The sequence below is a fragment of the Vigna angularis genome, chromosome 4, assembly GCF_016808095.1.
Source record: "Vigna angularis cultivar LongXiaoDou No.4 chromosome 4, ASM1680809v1, whole genome shotgun sequence".
In the NCBI taxonomy this organism is placed as follows: domain Eukaryota; kingdom Viridiplantae; phylum Streptophyta; class Magnoliopsida; order Fabales; family Fabaceae; genus Vigna; species Vigna angularis.
The window spans coordinates 7,451,402-7,472,000 of record NC_068973.1 but is presented as its reverse complement, the minus strand read 5'-3'; the positions used below and the strand labels follow the sequence as shown (position 1 = coordinate 7,472,000).

General features: G+C 33.0%; 1 protein-coding gene across 1 annotated transcript; it reads left to right on the top strand.

The window, feature by feature from the left end:
- Nucleotides 1-16,406: 16,406 nt before the first annotated feature.
- Nucleotides 16,407-18,324, top strand: LOC108330183 (transcription factor TB1). Its single transcript, XM_017564689.2, has 2 exons — nt 16,407-17,759; nt 18,158-18,324. Exons 1-2 carry the CDS (start codon nt 16,722-16,724, stop codon nt 18,203-18,205), a joined length of 1,086 nt encoding a protein of 361 aa, XP_017420178.2. The 5' UTR covers nt 16,407-16,721; the 3' UTR covers nt 18,206-18,324.
- The last annotated feature ends 2,275 nt before the right edge of the window (nt 18,325-20,599 follow it).

Sequence of the window (20,599 nt, the reverse complement as noted above, 5' to 3'; positions counted from 1 at the left end):
CTCTGATACCATATTAGAAAGTGAGTTTTTAAGCCTAACTCAACTCCACAAACCGACTTGTAAGGTGAGGTTTGCACCTCACTTATATATTATAATTTGACTTTATCTCTAGTTGATGTGGGACTTCCAACATATTGAGTTTAACCAAGCTTCCCGAGCTTCTCTTATTTGTTGAGCTTGGCAAGTTGAAACCAAACTTCTTTTATTTTTTATATATATTCTTTTTGTTGTTTCTTCTCCCATAACTTTGATGTTTATGAAATATTTGACATATTTTTTTTTTCTTTGTGAGGTGGAAGAGGTCCATTATAGTGGTTATTGTAGTCTCTGGTGAAAAAATGGTGGTTCACAATTGTCTTTGTTAAGTATTGGTTTCCTTTGTTGTTTTTTATTCCTTAAGGAGTTAGATATGATATAATTGTTACTTAAATGAAAAATATTTATTAATTATATTTGTAATGTTGATATATTTGTGTGATAAATGTGACAGTCAGTAAATATGTGTACAATGATTTATTAGTTATATATAACTGTACATATTGTTTAATTAAGTTATATTAATTTTGGTTGGATATAATTCATTAAAATCAAATAATAATATTTTAGTATATAAAATTTTACTGACGCATTTTATATCATTTAATTTAAATAATTGAGTTAAAAAAATACATATAAATCATAATATATGTTTAATTTATTGCACTCATCATGTTATTTACAAACATTTCTTTTCGATCTCTTCAAATCTCTTAATTCAAACAACACCACAATCTTCTTTCCATCCTCTCAAATCCATAATCTCATTCTCCCTCACATATATTTCTTAATTTAAACATTACCTAAATGTAGTTCTTCAATCAAGCTTCACTATAATTGTGAGTGATTTTCAAAGCTACTTTAAAGTAGTGCAATGATCAACTAGACTTGTTAAGATCATGACAAAAAAACATGTTTCTTTAAGTGAAAAAAAAATTGATTCATAATTAAAAAAATAACATTTTATGTTTTTAAGATATCCAAAGCTATTTGAAATAAATAAATAAATAAATAAATAATCATAAAAATAGTTTTCTTAGTGGTTCTCAAAATTGTATATAAGAAGCATTGAGATAAAAACTTAACTATTCACCTCTAAAACCCCTATTTCATTGTGCTATCTTTTTATGTGCTTTCAATCACTTAAGAATTCATTACTCAACTCTTTCTTTTTTTTAATGACATTGAAAAATTTTCATAAAAGTTTTTCTTAAATAGATTCACCTTGGCTAGATTATATATTCTCCCAACCATTTTTCATTATTTAATATTGTCATTCATCTTATTAGACTTAGATAGGTTTACATGGTTTTTCATCTTACCTATTCAAATTTTATCTGATTATTTTTTCAAATATTCTAGGTAAAACACAATTAAGAATCACACAATCTCATATATTTGTCGCTCTTATTTGATTATATAATATTAGTCTTTAATAATATCAATTTGCTTTCTATTTATTAAGTCAAATTCATGGCATAAAGAGTTTAAAGTTACAAAGGTGTACCTTTACACTCACTTAAAGCTTATCAAGAAGTGTGTTTTAAACTTTTTGTAACTTGTGGCATTCATTATTCTTGGAATAATGCTTTCACTCGTGTTTGTTGTAAATAATATGATGTCCTCATGTTATATGCTTACTTTTTCTTCAACTCATTCCTTTGAGCAAGTGTTAGAGTAAATGTATTTATTAGATAGATAATGTCATTTTCAATCATCTCTTTTAAATCTTGAAAGCAAAATAATATCTTCATTTTAATATTCCAATAATAATAATTTTCTTAGGTACAAGAATAAATGAAGGAGAATATTAACCATTATTTAGGACAATATGTTAGAAATAGTATAACAATAAGGAGTAGTTTGATATTATATTTATGATTACTAAAAAACCAAACATAGTTTTGACATCATTAATTATTAGAATTTTAGAAAATATAGAAAATGTTATTTGTTGTTTGTTATGTGAGTTTAAAAGATAAGTTTAGTAGGGTGAGTATCAATGCAATAAATATAGGTTGCAGAAAGTATTTTTAGTATACTTGTCAATTTGACCCAACTCACTAAGCTTGGCTTGACCCACATAAGATAAAAAAGATCATAAGAGTAGAAAGCCCACATAAGAAAAAGTCCACATGGTGAAAAATAACAATAAAAGCTCCATTGACATGTCTATGTGAGTCAATCTAAGATCAAGATAAAGAGGGTTAGCCTAAAACTTCATTTAAGGCTGTCTCGGTTTGAGCTTCGACCAAGATTAAATTGACTCAGCCTTTAAAACTAGGTCAACTTGTCTCAACCTTTGACCCTTTCAACCTAAGCCGTTTTTACTCAATGTTGAATCTAGGCTCGACCTTTAACCTAACCCTAATTTACTCAGACCTCCCTCTAATAAAGTCAAACCAACTTTATTCATCTTTCAACTTAGGTTAATGTGTCTAAACCTTCAACACAAACCCGAATAGAGTCCATCTCGAATTGAATAAAGTCAAGTCCACCTCATGTTAAGTCAAATCAAATCCACTTTTAATCAAGACATGATAGGTTTAAACTAGTCAAATGAGACTCATACCACACCAATGTTAAACTAATTTAAGATCATATTAAACTAAAAATTCTTTAATGATAATGGGTAATGCGAATTTAAGATCAAGTTAAAAATTCTTTAATGATAATGGATAATGTGAAAGAGTTAGTATTAATTTTTTTATCCATTATGAACAAAGTCATTAAATATACAAATTCTTTTCTTTCAAATATTTAACAAATGGATAAAAATTTTCATTTTGGTATGGAAACGTGTAAAATTTATAACAATAACATGTCTCCAAACTCCTCTCTAATAGGAGTAAATCTGTAAATGATATCTCAATCTTTACCTTACTATAAGAGCTCATCTCATCTAAAAGTGATGTTTGATTCCTACACCCTTTGTTTGCTACTTGAATCTTATAGTTTGAGTAAAAAGTAAAAAAATTGTCTAATAAGTTTAATGTATAAAAATGGTCTTATCAGTAAAAGAAAAATAGAGTAAAGTAGTAGTAAAAAATAGTAAAAGAAAACTGTTTACTAAAATATTATCAAAATACCATTTCTTTGTCTTATCTTGTATCCTTATTATCTATTGCATTATAAGACATAACATACTTCATCATGTATACTTGGATATGTCATCCACATTTGGTATCTCCATGTAAAAGTTTTAATCCATAATAATTTTACACAATGAAATTTAAGTTAAGAAAAAGCTAAAATCTAATTTTTTTTAGTTTCGAGAACGCTTAATCTAAAATTTAATATATGCACTATGAAATGATCGATCAGGAATATATACATTCATCTTCCTGATCATATCTTCTGGAACTTAAAATAATTGTTCTCGAATATACTTTCTAGAAGAACCTTCGAGCATTGGCTTCTAGAATTATTGTTCAAGAGAATTTCTGGATTCCTCATTCCAAAATAGTAAAATAACAATTTTGAAATGTATTTTTTGGAAGAAAAAAAAAAACTTCTGAATACAATAATCTAGAATTTTTTCTTACAAACATAAAAGCCTCTAATTTGAAATCTAGAATACGAAAGACAATTTTATCGCTATTAAAACAAAACCAAATAATAAGAGTGCAGAACGTAAAAGCAAGAGTTTCCACGAACTCTAAACCCATTTCATTGTAGGTTATTGCTTCTTGTACCCCATAATTACTAAATGTATCTCCACAATAAGATAAAAAGACCTAAACATTCTTTATCACCACCACTGCTGCCACTGCCACCATTGTTATAATGGCCTGCTTCCATCATCACCATTTTGCAGAGGAGGAAGAAAAGAGAGAAAATACAAAAAAAAAAAAACTCATTTTAAAAAGATTTTTCTTAAACATATTTCATATGTTTTTAAAAGATCATTCCGAAACTTTCAGAACATATTTTATGTACGGGTATTTTGGAAAATTTATTCCAGAAGATACTACATGTGTTTCAAAAAATTTATTCTGAAAATCTCATTCTTGAAAATCAATCCGATTTGATAATTCTATTTCAAAAATCATGTCTCAGAATTTGTTTGTTCGAAAAAAATCTTATTCTGAAAATTTTCTGAAATATATGTTCCGAATGTCCTTTTAGATGAAGTAAAATGGTTATTTTGAAAATTTGATTGGGTGTGGGAAGAAGTTGATAGAGTGCAGGAAGTAAAAACCTTAGTTATATATTAGATTTTCTATATTGGAGGAGCTCTATAGTATCATGCCTACTGTTTAATATATATATATAGTTGAGATTTTTCTTGACACAGTGATTTCTGGGTATTCTAACTGTTTTATAAAAGAAATGTCAGAGAAAAGTTAATAATTATATTAAAAATGAACAATGTACGTATGCTACGAAAACAAAGAAATATATGCAGAATTTTACTTAATGTGGTGGGTACGTTGATGTAATGCCCTAAAGAGTAGGTGTGTCTTTTCTATGGCCCACACTCCATATAGGTTGGTCCTCTGCATATATATATATGATATATGCTTATGCTTGGTTGGGAATCATAATGAAAAAGATACTTTGGATGTGGAGAAAAAAGGCATTAGCTACTTACCACCCATCTAATGAAATACATTTCCTAACACAGAATTTAGGTATCTCTGATTAGAAATTGTGCAGATGGTTCAATCCCACAACAATTTATGTCAATCTAACCATAATTACAATACCACTAAAAATCTTAACGTAAAGAAAAAGACCCCATCATCAAGGACTTGGTCGGCAAAAAGATGGGCAACTAGAGAACATGTATATGATGAGGGAATCAATCAACCATGTGTCACACTCAATACATACATACATATCCTACATACTCTTTTAGGTCTTATAAAATGACTTTTAATTCGCTCAAACATATCCATCAAATTTTAGACAGCTAAAATCATATTTTTTTTAATAAATTAAAACATATTTAAAAATTTCAAGAAAACTCAAAATACTTCTATATGTTATTTCTATGAAATGTTAACAAAATCAAAAGACAACAACTTACAATATATTAAACATGAAAAATTACAAATCAAGTACTAGATTAGCTTCAAGATTAATTCTTTTAACACATCTATCATTAAATACAAGTGGTTGAAAGCATGAATCAATTAACTCAAACCTGCTTAAATTTTCAATCTCAACAGTAAGGTGTTATACCAATAATACCTAAGTTTAAAATAATGTTTGCTATAAAAGAGGATTGATGTAAAAAGGCTAACATGATGTGTAGGAAACGTGAGCACATGAACGAGTAAAGAACCTTCGAAAAAGCATTTCTAAGGTTGAAAATTTGAAATTGGCTGTATAATTAGTGGTGATCTAAACCAGTATAGAATTATATTTTTCCTAGTCTTACTTTTCTTTAATTGTATTGTTATTAATTTTTATCAATCCTGGTTCTCAAATTTAATTGCATTTCATTTTTATAAATTGAAAGTATTTAAGAAAAAAAAGAGAAAATGAATCTTTGGTGAAATTTTTTAAAACCAATTTACCTGTCTTTTGGTTTAACAAATATTTATCATTTTTTTCTAACATTTTCAACTTTCCAAATAAGGCCTTTACATGAAATATAAAAATATAAGTTCTTTACTAAAAAAAAACTTTTTACATATATTATTTTAGATTTTTTACAATATGTTGTAGTCATACATAAATCGTATGTTGCATTTATAACATACGTAAATTTATGTATGTTATAACAATAAAAAATGTAAATTTTAAATACTTTTTTTATCATATTTGTACAATTTTTTTTTTCTTCTCCTTTTTTCCCATCTCATTTTCCTCCTCTTCCTCCTTCCTCCTTTCTTCTTCTTTTTATTTTTCTCCTTGTCCTCCTCCTCCTTCTAATAGGTCAAGAAGTCAAAATCATGCTTCATATCACACACAAAGGAAGAAAATAAAAAAAATGATTATTCATGCTTAATCACACACAGGCCAACAATGCAAAGGAAAAAAAAATAAGAAAAATGAAGTAATGTTGATGCTTCATCATGCATAGGACAATATAAACGTAGAAAATGAAGAAAACAACCTCAATGTCATAAATAATTCGGGGAAGAAGGTTTCTCAATGTACCACACACCACAAAGGAAGAAAACACAAACTTAAAGCACCAATGAAGGACTTAAGTGGTTGAAAATCAGGATGTCGTTAAGAACACTATTCATGTTGCATTTTTGTTCGTTCACTGTGAAGGAGAAAGTGAAAATAAAAAAGGCGTGAGAGTTTTTTTTTAAGCCATCTATATCTGACTCATCAAACATAAATTTTTCATTTTATATCCAACCCATAATTTTATTTAGAATATTACAAGAATTATTTATATTTCAAATGTCTTCTTCAATCTTCTTGTTCATTCTTCTTCATATCTTGAAATTTCTTATAAGTTCTTGTTCTTTATTTTTCTTTCTCAAACTCTTTTAATGACTCTTCTATGTGGTGATTTAGGTTTTTCATGTATTGAGATATCACATCATGAATAATACAAGAATTTCTTAATTATTGATGAATTTTTACAAATGAAAATAATTCATCGTAAACCAAAATCAACATCAAATTTTATCAGCGAATTTTAGAATTTATATTACTGCAAATATTTCTATCGATAATAAATTTGTTAGTAAAATTCGTCGATAAATTAAAATCTATACCGACAAATATATTTGTCAGTAACGTATCCAACGGTCAATTACATTGGTAAATTTTGTCAATAACTTATAATTCCTTTTACTGATGGATTTTTCCATCGACAAATCCCTTAGTAAATGGATTGACAAATTTTTCCGTTAAGTTGATGAAATTTTTTATATACTAAAGAGAGATGAATGAAAAGAAAAATAGAGGAAGAAGATGAGAAGAACAAAAGAAGAAAATAAGGAAGAAGAGGAAGAGAAGGAGATGTCGAACTTGACAGTTGCAAAGGTGCGATGGTGTAATGATGTTGGTGGTCGTGTTAAGAAGTAGAACTTAAACTTAATTTAACTTTAAAATATTGGATTGTAAGTTGAGGTTTGCTCCCACTTAATATTGTAAATTGTTCTTATGTCTAGTGTAAGACTTCCAACACACCTCCTTACGTCGAGATATATACATATTAAGAATGTAATTAGACATTAATTAGTGGTCTGATAGCGAATGAAACAATAAGCATAACAAACATTAAATTTTGGTAGGATAAAATTTAATTCATGACTCTGATACCATATTAAAAATAGACTTTAATGAAGTTAGAGGAGGAAGAGGAAGAGGGAAAGGAGGAGGAGGAAGCCATAGGTGATGACGGTGGAGGCGCGACGAGGTGGGAGGAGTGAGGAGGAGAAGAGGAGGAGGAAATGAGGAAGAAGAAGAAGAAAAATGAAAAAAAGAAGGATGAGGAAGAAGATCCAATCGCAATTTTTAACAATGAATTTTACTGAAAGTCATAATTCGTTAATAATTACCAACAAATATTTACTAACATATTTGTAGTCATTAATAATTATAGACAAATGTCATGATTTGTTGGTTAAATTTATTGACGAATTATTTATCATTGATAATCTATTAATAAACTTAAAATTTTTGGTAAATTTTTGTTATTACAAAAAATTGTGTTTATTCATAATAAATATTTGTGTATATCGTAACCATGTGCTTAAAATATTAACATCTTTTTACTTTTTCATTAAAGGCATAATCAAAAGAAAATATATGGATTGTAGAAAATTTCATGTAAACATTTTAGTTCAATAACTAATTTATCACAGATTAGAATTGGCCCAGTACTGTTCATGCAAGTGAGTGGCCCAACCCATGGTCACTTGCACCAGATAAGCGTAAGGAAATTAGAATGCCACGCAGTCTTGTGTGAGAGCGAGCGTGAGAGGAGAGAGAACGGAGCTGCAGTGAGGTTCTCCAGGGGGTGAAAGCAGCAACGGCGTCAGCCCAGATCAGCGGCGGAGGAGACGACGGTTGATGACGGCGAAGAACACAAAAATGAAGAGGATGACACGAGAGGTAAGAAAAACCTTCTCTTTTCTTGTTATATTATGTTGTGTAGTATAGTACGGAGAAAAATCATTTACAGTTCTTTCATCTTACATAAACAAAGAGAGAGAGCTCTATTTATAGAGCTCTGTTTCAACTAACTAGAAAACCTAACAACATTAAAACCCAAAACAGAATACATTGAATTAGTGTTACTGTCATTATGACAGTAAGGAATCAGTTTGATTCTCAATAGCCTCCCCTCAAGCTGGACGATGGATGGTCGCCAGTCCAAGCTTGGGAACAATGAACTTGAACCGGACGCGATGCGGAAATTTTGTGAAGATGTCAGCCAACTGCTCGTCGGAGCGTACGGGAAGGAGGTTGAGGAGGTGTTCTTGAACTTTCTCACGGACCACATGACAGTCAAGCTCAATATGCTTGGTCCGTTCATGGAAGCTCTGGTTGTGAGCTATATGTCTGGCAGACTTGTTGTCACAATACAAGGCTGGAATTCCTGACTCTTCTATTTGAAGGTCTTGTAGGAGGTAACTGAGCCACTGTATTTCACATACAGTGGCTGCAAGAGCTCTATACTCAGCTTCAGTGGATGATCTGGAGACAGTTCTCTGCTTCTTAGATTTCCAAGATATAAGAGAGGACCCAAGGAAGATACAAAACCCTGTTGTAGACCTTCTGGTGTTGGGACATGTCGCCTAGTCAGAATCACTAAAGGCCTTTAGTTGCATAGGGGAGTCAGCAGGGAAAAATAACCCTTCAGAGGGCTTAGATTTGATATATCTGAGAATATGTTGAATGGCCCGATAGTGATAGTCAGTAGGTGATTGGACAAATTGACTAAGTAAATTAACTGAAAAACATAGGTCAGGTTTAGTATTTGTGAGGTAAAGCAACTTCCCTATTAGCCTCCTGTAAGGACCTGGGTCATCCAGGTAGCTTTCCAATTTGTACAAGCAGCTAGTGTCACTTAGAAAGGGGGTGATCGAAGGCTTACAGCCCAACATTCCCGTCTCTTCCAGTATATCTAAGGCATATTTCTTTTGGCATAGGTGGATACCCTTCTTAGATCTGGCCACTTCTAGTCCTAGGAAGTATTTGAGCTCTCCTAGGTTCTTTATTCGAAACCTATTATGAAGGAGCTCCTTTATGCAGTTGATCTCCATCATAGAGTCCCCTGCCAACACAATGTCATCCACATAGACAAGAAGAGCAGTAAAACTTGTAGGTGTTCTTTTAGTAAACAAAGAATGATCAGACTTAGATTGGATAAATTTAGCAGTTATTAGGAAGGAAGAAAGCTTGTCAAACCACTGTCCACTGGCTTGTTTCAAGCCATACAAGGATTTATTCAACTTGCAAACCTGTCCTTTATTATATATGTCCAAACCTGGAGGTGGTTCCATGTAAACCTCTTCATTAAGATCTCCATGTAGAAAGGAATTGTCAACATCCAGTTGATGTAGAAACCAATTGTTGGAGGCAGCTAAGGCAATGAGTAATCTGACCGTGGTAAGTTTAGCCACAGGTGAGAAAGTGTCCAGGTAGTCTATGCCCTCCTGCTGTGTGTAACCCTTTGCCACTAAACGGGCTTTGTACCTTTCAATGTTGCCGTCAGCCTTGTATTTCGTTTTATACACCCATTTGCACCCTATGGCAGTCTTCCCTGGAGGGAGTGGGGTCAAAATCCATGTGTCGTTGTCTTGCAGGGCTTTGATTTCTTTTTGCATGGCCTCCACCCATTCAGTCATTCCTCTTGCTTCATTGTAGGATGTGGGCTCTTTGTTCCCAGTGACAATCATAGTGTATTTTAGATGTCTGTCTGAAAGACTATCACAACACAGCAGGTCAGAAATGGGATAGGGGGTTTTAAAACCATTTTTGACAGTTGAGGATTGAATCACCTGATGTATATAATCTTTCAAGTATGTGGGAGTCTTTCTGGGTCTATCAGACCTTCTATATCTCTGAGTGTTTGGATTGTTGCTTACACCAGAGCTGCTGCCTTCAAGTTGAACACCTTCATTGTCAGAAATCTGCTCTCCTGACCGGTCCATTTCTGTTTGTTCAGCAATATCTAACTCGTCATGTTCATCATTGCTAGTAGGATACTGGTCTCTTAGGAGATCATTTAGAGTATCAGCTTTGTCCCTTTCAACATCACAGTTTGCTCTACTGCTTTGGGGTTCTTTGTAAGGGAAAATGTCCTCATGAAAAACTACATTCCTGCTTATAAAAAGTTCCTTGCTATTTATGTCAAGCACAATGTATCCTTTCACGCCACATTTATATCCTAGAAAAATTCCTTTTCTAGCTCTAGGGTCAAGTTTGCTTCTGTTATTCTCTAGAGTTGAGGCAAAACATAAACAGCCAAAGGTCTTGAGGTTTAAATAGGTGGGAGGTAATTTGTAGAGAATTTCATGAGGTGTTTTCTGGTTAAGAATGATAGTAGGCAATCTGTTTATTAGATAAACAACATGTCCAACAGCATAAGACCAGTAGGCAGTAGGGATATTTGCCTGAAAAAGGAGACTACGGGTCACATTTAGTATATGTTGATGTTTCCTTTCCACAACAGAGTTCTGTTCCGGGGTCTCAACACAACTCTTTTGGTGGTTGATACCATGCATATTATAGAAATCAGCACAATTAAACTCAGGGCCATTATCAGATCTAACAGTTTGAACAAGTTTGTTAAACTGAGTTTTAATCTTAGTAACAAAATTCTGCAACAGTTCTCTAGTCTGACCTTTATTGTTCATAAGAAAAACCCATGTATGCCTAATGTAATCATCTACTATGGTGAGAAAATATTTGTGACCCTGGACAGAGACAATATTAAGGGGACCCCATATATCACAATGCACAATTTCAAAGCAAGCAGTGGTGGCAGAAACACTTTTAGGAAAAGATAACTTTCGTTGTTTAGCATAGTGACAAGTGTCACAAAAAGTATCAGTGTCAACTTTAACATAGGGAAAATTTTCACATATATGTCTCATAACCTGGTCTCCTAGATGGCCTAATCTACAGTGCCATAGGTTTACATTAAGATTCCTAAAAGAAAAAATTGTCTTAGTAGTATATCTTTGATCAGATTTAGGGAAAGCTTGTAGGTAATAGAGGCCCTTCCAAGAGTTAGCACATCCAATCATCTTCAATGTATGATTCTCCTTTATCTGGCAAGTCTTAGAGGAAAAAGTTAGACTGCAATCCAAGTCTTTAATGAGGCTTCGAACAAAAATTAAATTAAAACAAAATTCAGGAATATATAGAACATTGAAAATGATAAAATCCTTGGAAAAGTATACAGTTCCAGCATGTTCAGCAGTTATAACAGTATTGTTTGGCAGTTTCACAGAGATAGGTTTAATTTTATAAAAAGTGACAAAATTTTTCCTATCATGTGTCACATGATCTGTGGCACCAGTGTCTATTATCCATGAAAGAATACCTTGCTTATGTTCAGTGTCACTTCTCTGGACTTGATTAACTTTGTGAGGAGGCTCATCAATCTTGTCCATCATTCTGAGAAGTTTTTGCATTTGTTCAGCCGTGAAGGAGTTGAAAATGTTGGCATTATTGGCCTGGTGTGTACTCTGTTCCCCACCTGTTTCAGTGCTGTTCTGGCAGGCATTAGCAGTGCCCCAGTCAGTCTTCTTGTCATGATTGTTGTCACCCTTCTTATACCAAGGAGGATATCCATGCTTAGAGTAGCATTCATCAACAGTGTGATTCATTTTATTGCAGAATGAGCATTGCTTTCCATAGTTGGGATTCCTGCCCCTTCCTCTCCCTTGGGCACGAAATCCAGGGCCTCTTCCCTGGCCCTTCCATTGACTGTTCTTGTCAGTAGTGTTTGCAAGAATCTTAACCTCGGGAGAGCTATGTTTCTCTTGTTTCTCTTGTCTCTCTTGTTGCATAATGAGAGAAAAGACCCGATTGATATTAGGTAGAGGGTCCATTAAAAGAATTTGAGTCTTGATAGTACTGTAAGAGTCATTTAACCCTTTCAAGAAACATATCACATGTTCCATTTCCCTATATCTTAAGGAAATTTTGGAGAGATCACAACTACACTGAATCTGACATGTGCAAGTGGGAATGGGTCTTAAAAATTCCAATTCCTCCCATAGAATTTTCAGATCAGTGAAGAATTGACTCACTCCTCTTTCTCCCTGCTTGATGGAGTGTATGTCCTGCAGTAGGTCAGAAATCTTGAAATGATCTCCTTTGGAGAATCGTTCTTTCAGCTCATCCCACAGTTCCTTGGCCTCTTCAACATAGATGACACTTTCAGCAATTTGTGGGGAGAGAGTTTTTGTTATCCAAGAAAGTATCATCACATTACATCTTTCCCATGCATCAAACAGTGCATCAGTTTTCTGGGGTTTCTTTATGGACCCATCAATAAATTTGATTTTATTCTTGGAGAGCAAGGCTCTTCTCATACTTATGCTCCATGAGGAGTAATTGTTCTCATTTAGAACCTGTGTAATGAGAGTCAGGCCTGGGTTCTCACCAGGATGTAAGTAATAGGGGCTGATTGGGTTGGAAGATTCACTTGAGTGTAGGTAGTAAGAACTGGATGGGTTAGAAGACTGATCCATATGAAAAGGACTCAAGAAGAACCCAAGAGGATACCAAGAAATGAATCAGAGGCAACGGAAGCAAAGCAGGTACTAGACCTGCTCTGATACCAGATTAGAATTGGCCCAGTACTGTTCATGCAAGTGAGTGGCCCAACCCATGGTCACTTGCACCAGATAAGCGTAAGGCAATTAGAATGCCACGCAGTCTTGTGTGAGAGCGAGCGTGAGAGGAGAGAGAACGGAGCTGCAGTGAGGTTCTCCAGGGGGTGAAAGCAGCAACGGCGTCAGCCCAGATCAGCGGCGGAGGAGACGACGGTTGACGACGGCGAAGAACACAAAGATGAAGAGGATGACACGAGAGGTAAGAAAAACCTTCTCTTTTCTTGTTATATTATGTTGTGTAGTATAGTACAGAGAAAAATCATTTACAGTTCTTTCATCTTACATAAACAAAGAGAGAGAGCTCTATAGAGCTCTGTTTCAACTAACTAGAAAACCTAACAACATTAAAACCCAAAACAGAATACATTGAATTAGTGTTATGACAGTAAGGAATCAGTTTGATTCTCAATAACAATTCAATAAAATAATCTCCAATAATTTTTTTATGAAATATTAATAATAAACCACGTCCATTAATTGATATAACACTTTATTTTTATATTGACCTTGTTCATACATCAATAGATGATGTTGAATATTATGACTTAAGTGTTATCAAAGAAAAAAAGTTAAAAAAAATGATATTCAAAGTTGAATGAAAGACTAAAAGTTATAAATTGGAAAGCATTATTATGCATTTGAAAATGCAGTAGTTAGCATAGAGGAGATGTTCCAGAAAGCTTGGGTTGGTAAGAGAGGAAAATGAGATGAAGCTTTTGGTAATGTGGAAAGAAAAAAGAGAAAGAAATGATGACAGAGAAAGGATAAGCACGCATGGGAAGGAGAATCAACAACAAAATTCCAAAGAGGAATAGATAGAGATACAGTTGCAGGCATCCCACAGACTATAGACTCATGGCCCTTCTCTTTTTACTGAAAGCGACGTCCCTCACAAACCCAGTCAAACCGCACATCACACAATGCAACCCCGTTAAGACCACGCATATCAAATTATTCCACTTTCTTAACAATTTTAAAACATTCTTCACTTCTCAAAACATCTCACCAATTTTCAAAGGCTAGTATCACATGTAATTTATAAAAATCGGATAGTTTCATTATTTTTTACAAATTTAGAATAAGTTGTTATGAACGATCATGATTTATTTATATAATTATGAAAAAATAAAATCGTCAAAATTTATAATAACTTTTAATTTTTATTCAACTAAATGTCATACCTAATTATTACTTCAGTTATATGATAATTTTTTTTTAAATTTTGAATTAAAAATATAATATAATGTGAAGTAGTTATCTTCTTCTTTTTACCCTTTTTTCGTATCTTTTTTTTCACCTTCCATCTTTTTCTTTTCTCATCACACTCATCTCTTTTTTTCTTCTTTTCTTTTTGGTTTAATGGATTCGGACGGAGGTCCTTATTTCTGTAGATTTGCGTCAATTAGGTCTCTCCTATCTTGAAAGAGCTGAATTAGGTCCCTTTTCACATAAAATTGAATCAATAAATTCTCTGCTGTTAAATTTTGTGGGCGTTAAATATATTGCCTGATAGCATGGTGAGGTGACATTTTATAACCACGTGACACATAAAGACGTCATGGACTTAAATAATTTTTAATTTAAAAAAGCTTTCTTTGGATTTCAATAACTTTAAATCATTAATTCTAATTAATTTGATTTCTAATTAATTTAAAAATCAATTACTTTCCTTTTACACCAAATTAATTTCTTTCTCCAGTAAATTAATTTGATTTCTAGTTAATTTTTTTGCCAGAAACAAAATGCAAATCTCCATTTCAATTTGAATTCCCATTTCAATTCGAATGATCCCTACATCTCAAATCAGAAGAAATCACAGAAACCCCCAAAATTTGATGAACAACTGAAATCCTAAAATCACAAAATCAAAAGGGGAAAGAGGATTTCACCGTGAATCAAAATCTACAGAAAAGGGAACCAAAATTATCCACCCAAAATTGTTATCCTGAAGCGAGAACAAAGAACCCAAAAGAAATCCCCAATCAACACCCTCGTCGCAACACGCAGAGGCCCTCTCCGCGAAACGCAAAAGCTCTCGTCGCGCCTCTGTCGCGCCATAGTCGCGCCTTCGTATTCACCCCCACAAAGCCTCTCCGTATGCGCGAGTCATGGATGAGTTTCTCAAGGTTGGGTGGTCAGCGATATCAGAGAGGAGAAGAAGCTTGAAGCTTCTGATTACGGAATCAAAACGAAAAGGAGGAAGGGGACCTATTGTCCGTGAGAGAGGCACCAAAAAGAAACTTTGGGGAAAAAAGTTTGAGTTGCGTGAATCAGATTTAGGGTTCACTTGTATTAGATTTAGGATTTTAGAATTAATAATTAATAGTAATTTAAAGAAATCCTAATCAATTATAATTAAAGAATTTAATTAGGATTAATAGGAAACCCTCATCCTTAATTAATTACACTTAAGGAAACTTTCCTTCTTCCTCTGTTCTTCTAATGTTTTTTTTTATTTAAAGTTATTGAAATTCAAAGAATGTTTTTTAAATTAAAAATCATTTGAGTGTAGGTAATGAGGTCTTTATGTCCACGTAATCATTTAAGTTCAAAGTACGTGTCTCACATTAAACGCCGTCACAAAATTTAACGGCAGAAAGCTTATTCATTCAATTTTACGTAAAAAGGGATCCAATTTAGCTATTTCAAAATAGAGAGACCTAATTGATGTAAAACTGCAGAAATAGGGACCTCTGAATCAATTAAATCTTTCTTTTTCAAAAACCATAGAGTAATGAGAAAAAAAGAAGAAAAGAGAAGAGAAAAAGAAAGATACATATATAAGGGTAAAAGAAGAAAAAGAAAGAGAGAAGTGAGGAAAAAAGAGAAGAGAAAAAAGATACGAATAAAGGGATAAAAGAAGAAGAAAAAGAAAAGAAAAAAAAATAAATTCTTATATATGACGACGACTTAGTTTAATTATTATCAATATTAATAATTTCAATACAAATTAATAGTCATAAGCTTTGATAATTTTTACAAAATATTTACAAAAGTTATCATAAGCTTTGATAATTTTAGCTTTTTTAAATTTTATAAAAAAGTTATTATAACTCTTAACGACTTCATTAAATAGTGAGAATTCATGAAAATTTATTTTAAATTTATAAAAAAAATCAAATTATTCTATTTTTGTAATTATGGATTAGTACCTTAGTTTTGAAAATTTGCCAAAAAAAATCTCTTTCAGAATACAAAAACTACACATTCTCTTTACACCCTTTTAAAACGGGAAACACCCCCAATAAGTTACAACTTTATTATAAAATTCTAAACATGAAAAGAAAGTTATACATGAAAGGCATATTGAAATATTTGTAAACCTATAGATATGTCTTTTTATATAAAGATAATATCTAAAATAGAGCCTGAGAATTGTGTGAATGTTCCCATAAAAAGTGATGGCATGTGAAAGAGTATTGTGTGGGACAAAGCATGAAAATGTAGTGATGCAATGTGGTAGAGTATATAGCAAACGAAAGGTGATTGGAGAGGGTGAAGTGAAGTGGGGCTATGAGTGAGTGAGTGAGTGATGTGATGAGGAGGTACAAAGGAGGGAGGTGGAGCTGAGTTAGTTGCCTTTAGTTCCCTGTCAACTCGCACATGACCACCACGTGAAGTGCTACAACTTTCAACTTCTTCCATCCACTCATTTCTTCCCTTCCATATTTCATCCTAAACACCTTCTAGCTTTATAAACCAAACATTATCAAAACTAAACAAACCTACCTTCTTTCTCTTCTCTTCCTCTTCTTTACCCTTCTCTCTCTCATCAGTTACTGTTTCTCCTGTCTTTCTCAAACTGCAGTACTACCCTCATGAATATGTTCATTCTTCACCCTCACACATACGTCTTAATTACCTCCTCCAAAGGCTTGTAGGGTTACTCCAAGACTGAGGAGAGACTGCACTATGCAATCTCAAACTTCTGATACGTTTCCCTCTCACTGTGAAAATGAAACAATTTCCTGCTATGACCCAGCATTTTACTACACCAGACCCTTTTCCATTGACTCTGAAAGCAACCCAACATGGAAACAAGAAAACAACACTGACCTTCCTCCTTTGTCCTTTTTCCACTTTCCTTCTCCTCCCTTTGAAGACTCTCATATTTCCCTCCAACAACACCACGATTTCCTCCTTCAGTTTCACCATAACCCTCCACCTCAAAACCCCGACCCTCAACCGGTTAGTCTTTCCGTGGAGACTTCTGCTAAGAAGAATATCCAAACCCCCAGAAAAAGACTTGGCAAGAGAGATAGACACAGCAAGATCAGCACCGCAGGGGGACTGAGGGATAGGAGAATGAGACTTTCCCTTGATGTTGCAAGGAGGTTTTTCGGTTTGCAAGATATGCTGGGCTTTGACAAAGCTAGCAAGACCGTGGAGTGGCTGCTGAACCAAGCAAAAGCTGAAATCAATCGTCTAGCGAAGGAGAAAAAGAAGCAGAAGAAGAGTGTTCACCGCAGTTGCTGCAGTGCTGGTTCGGAATGTGAAGAAGGTGTGTCTAGTCTTGATGAGGTTGCAGGGAGTAGAGATGAAGAAGAAGCAGGAGAAGAGAGAGTGGACAAAGTGATGAAGAGAAGGGTTAAGCATTCTAGGAAGATCGGTGCATTCCATCCTCTTGCAAGGGAGTGCAGGGAAAGGGCAAGAGAGAGGGCAAGAGAGAGGACAAGAGAAAAGATGAGAAGTCGTGGCCTGGCTGAAGAATCAAAGCCATGTAGAGAGGAAGAAAATCAAAATCTAATCCAATTGGGTTCTTGGAAACCCTCAGAAACTGGAGAAGAATTTGTTACCAAGAGCCACGGTTTGCATCCTTCCTTGGACGTGATCACTGAGGGTAAAGAACACAGCTACCACGCAAAGGAGCATGATGATGATGATTCTTTGGTTATTTTGAGCAAATGGAGCCCCTCCTTGATCTTCAATAACTATGGATTCTCTCACGAAGTAAGTCTCAATCGGTGTTTCCTAGATAACTTCCTTGCGCACCACATTACTTAGTACATATTTTTCATACACTGCAACAAGAAAATGAACAAGTAATTTCATAAACATTAACAAAGAAGATTTGAACTAAATGGGTGTTTATCAGGTCCAACACTCAATTTTCTCCAAAATCACGTCAGACAAGAAACAAAAAACACACAAGAACCAGATACTTCTTGCTTCCACGTCCACTACGAAGTATCTATGTAGTTTGGGAAATACAAACCAAGGAATGACCAGATTTAACATTTTAACAAAAACCATCTCCAAAACTTCGTCTTGGTCACTCTGACTATTTTACATGAGCAAAGTGCATGGTTAAAATAACATGCTGCTGACTAGTCTGTGATTTTTTTCAGCACCAATTTGCAGAATTTCAGTCCTTGGGAAAGCCATGGGAGGCCTAGAACAATCACATCCCATATATTTGATGTGCCGACGGAAGTCTGCTATGTATTTCTTTACTTTCCTTTCAGAATTTAACGGAGTAAGGTACTCTCAACAACATCTATGAAAAAAAATTATATAAAACGGTTGTATTTTGATCTCTATAACACGTTTCCTTTTCCATGTTTCTGCTCTGATCGTATCTACCTACTTACTCAGTGTCATGGTACAGATTCAATAGTTCGTATAACGGCCTTATGCATGCTTCTAGTCAAGAAAAATGACCAATGTCTTATTTTTTACTGCAACCTGGTTCAATGCATTGATGTTACCACCTTAAACATTGTAGTTAGCATGTTTGAAATGCATTTACATGGGTTTTTGTCTTTTTTTGTGATGTATTGGCATATTTCAGCAATTTTAAAATAAGTCCAATAAGAATAGGATAATACTGGGTCACTTCTCAGATGTATATTTTCGCTTGTCTGTGGGTAGCATCCCGAGTGTCTTCTAGTATGTGATATTAATCTTTATAGATGTGACTGAATAGACACTTGGGTGGTTCACATTCCCTTCAATGCAAAGATTAAAATTGACTTTGTCATTTGAATATTCAACATATATAGCATTATCAGCTCAGTAGAAAAATACTGAGGAACATAATCATGAAACTGAACGTGGAGATATAAATTATTTGAAACTATAATATATACATACATATATATATATATATACATATATATATATATGTATATATATATATATATTAATGACACTTTAACATATTTCTTTTAGTATTTGAGCTTGAAATAATGTTGGACGAAAACTTAAACCTTCTATACTATGATATACCCTCATTTTTTGAAGGAGTTTGTACTTTAAAACAAAATATAATTAGAACAGTCCATACAAAAATTGTCAGAATTTAACAGCCTTTAGTTTGTTCTATGTATTTGGATAAGCACCAAATTCTATTTGATATCTGAGAAAGTATAGATAAGGTAAATGATAAAACATGAATAACAAAAGATAAAAAAGAGAAAAATAGGTGCCTAATATATTTTTGTGATATATGGGTGTGAATGTATCATTATGTATTTTATGATAATTCTCATTAAGACTGGGTTTATCTAATTTATCTTAAATGAAAATAGTACTAAAAGAACTCTATAAAACACCATTGATTCAGTTACTTGTATATTGTAAGATGGTTAGAAAAAATTTATTAATTGAGCTGATTATTTTTTATGGATTTTTTAACTCCATTTTAATTGAGTGTTAATCCCCCATAAAATTTAGTTTGTTATCATTTAAAGTGCATGCATGTGTCAAGTTATTAATAAAAACATTATACATTCATATTTTGCTTGGAAGGGACTGTCATCTGAGTAAGCTGTACGTTGTTTAACTTGAAGACCCAAAAGAGCTAAAACAACACAGTGAAATGCATTTAGTTAGCTAATCCTTGCACTTATATTCTTGATGTTGTTGCCAGAAAAGAGTTTCATTAGGCTATAGTTTCTTATCTTAAGTATATGTCTTGGTCCTTGAATTAATAGTTCTCTTGTACTAATTCACAGATTGCAATTAAGTGAAATTAAAATGCATTTCTCAAATGTTTGATGCAAGTTTTCAGCCACATATCTCCACTCACCTATTAAGAAGAAAAAACACCTTATTAAAATTTGAGCAAATAAATATAGAAGAAAAACAAATCTTACCAAAGTCTTGACCATAATATTTTCTATTGCTCAACACCATTCCTTAATTAGTAAATTAAGAGTAACATGGGAGAACATGTATTTTATAAGCATATATCTCTAAAATCACAATATGTGTTACAATTTTCTCTTTTTAGAGAAGAGAAAAGATATCATACATCTTCTTTTGAAAGAAATCATAGTGATGTGCACACAAGTATTGTGAGCTAATTAAAAATAGGTTTAGGAAAGACAGGTTTAGTTATTAGTTAAAAAAATTAGCGATAAAATAGAAGGTTTACTTGCATATAGTGCCAAATATGAACCACATATGAAGACTTGTTAGCATATAGTTAAAATATTCAAGTTGTAAAAAGAAAAACAAACGCATTTTTCTTTGACTTAAAATAATTACTTAATTGTAGTGTGTATCCTGCAAATTTAAGGAAAGATTATTACATGCTTTCCAAATCTAGTTCTATGACTTTTTTGTTTATTGTTTATCTAATTATTCATGATTGTATTATGATGCAACCAAGGTTAAGTAGTTAATCTGATGAGTTTTTCCTGGGATATTGGAATTAATTCTATGACTTTTTCTGGACCAACCTGATAAAAATGTTGCATTTAAAAAAAAAAAGTCATAACTTCGTTCTTTCAGATCTCAGTGAAGCTATCATTTATTCAAAGTATATCATTTTAGGCACTCCATAA

Excerpts from the sequence above, each read along its gene's own strand:
- LOC108330183 (XM_017564689.2), top strand. The coding sequence starts at position 16,722 with ATGCAATCTCAAACTTCTGATACGTTTCCCTCTCACTGTGAAAATGAA. Across the intron at positions 17,760-18,157 it reads ACTATGGATTCTCTCACGAA|CACCAATTTGCAGAATTTCA; the intron begins GTAAGTCTCAAT and ends GATTTTTTTCAG.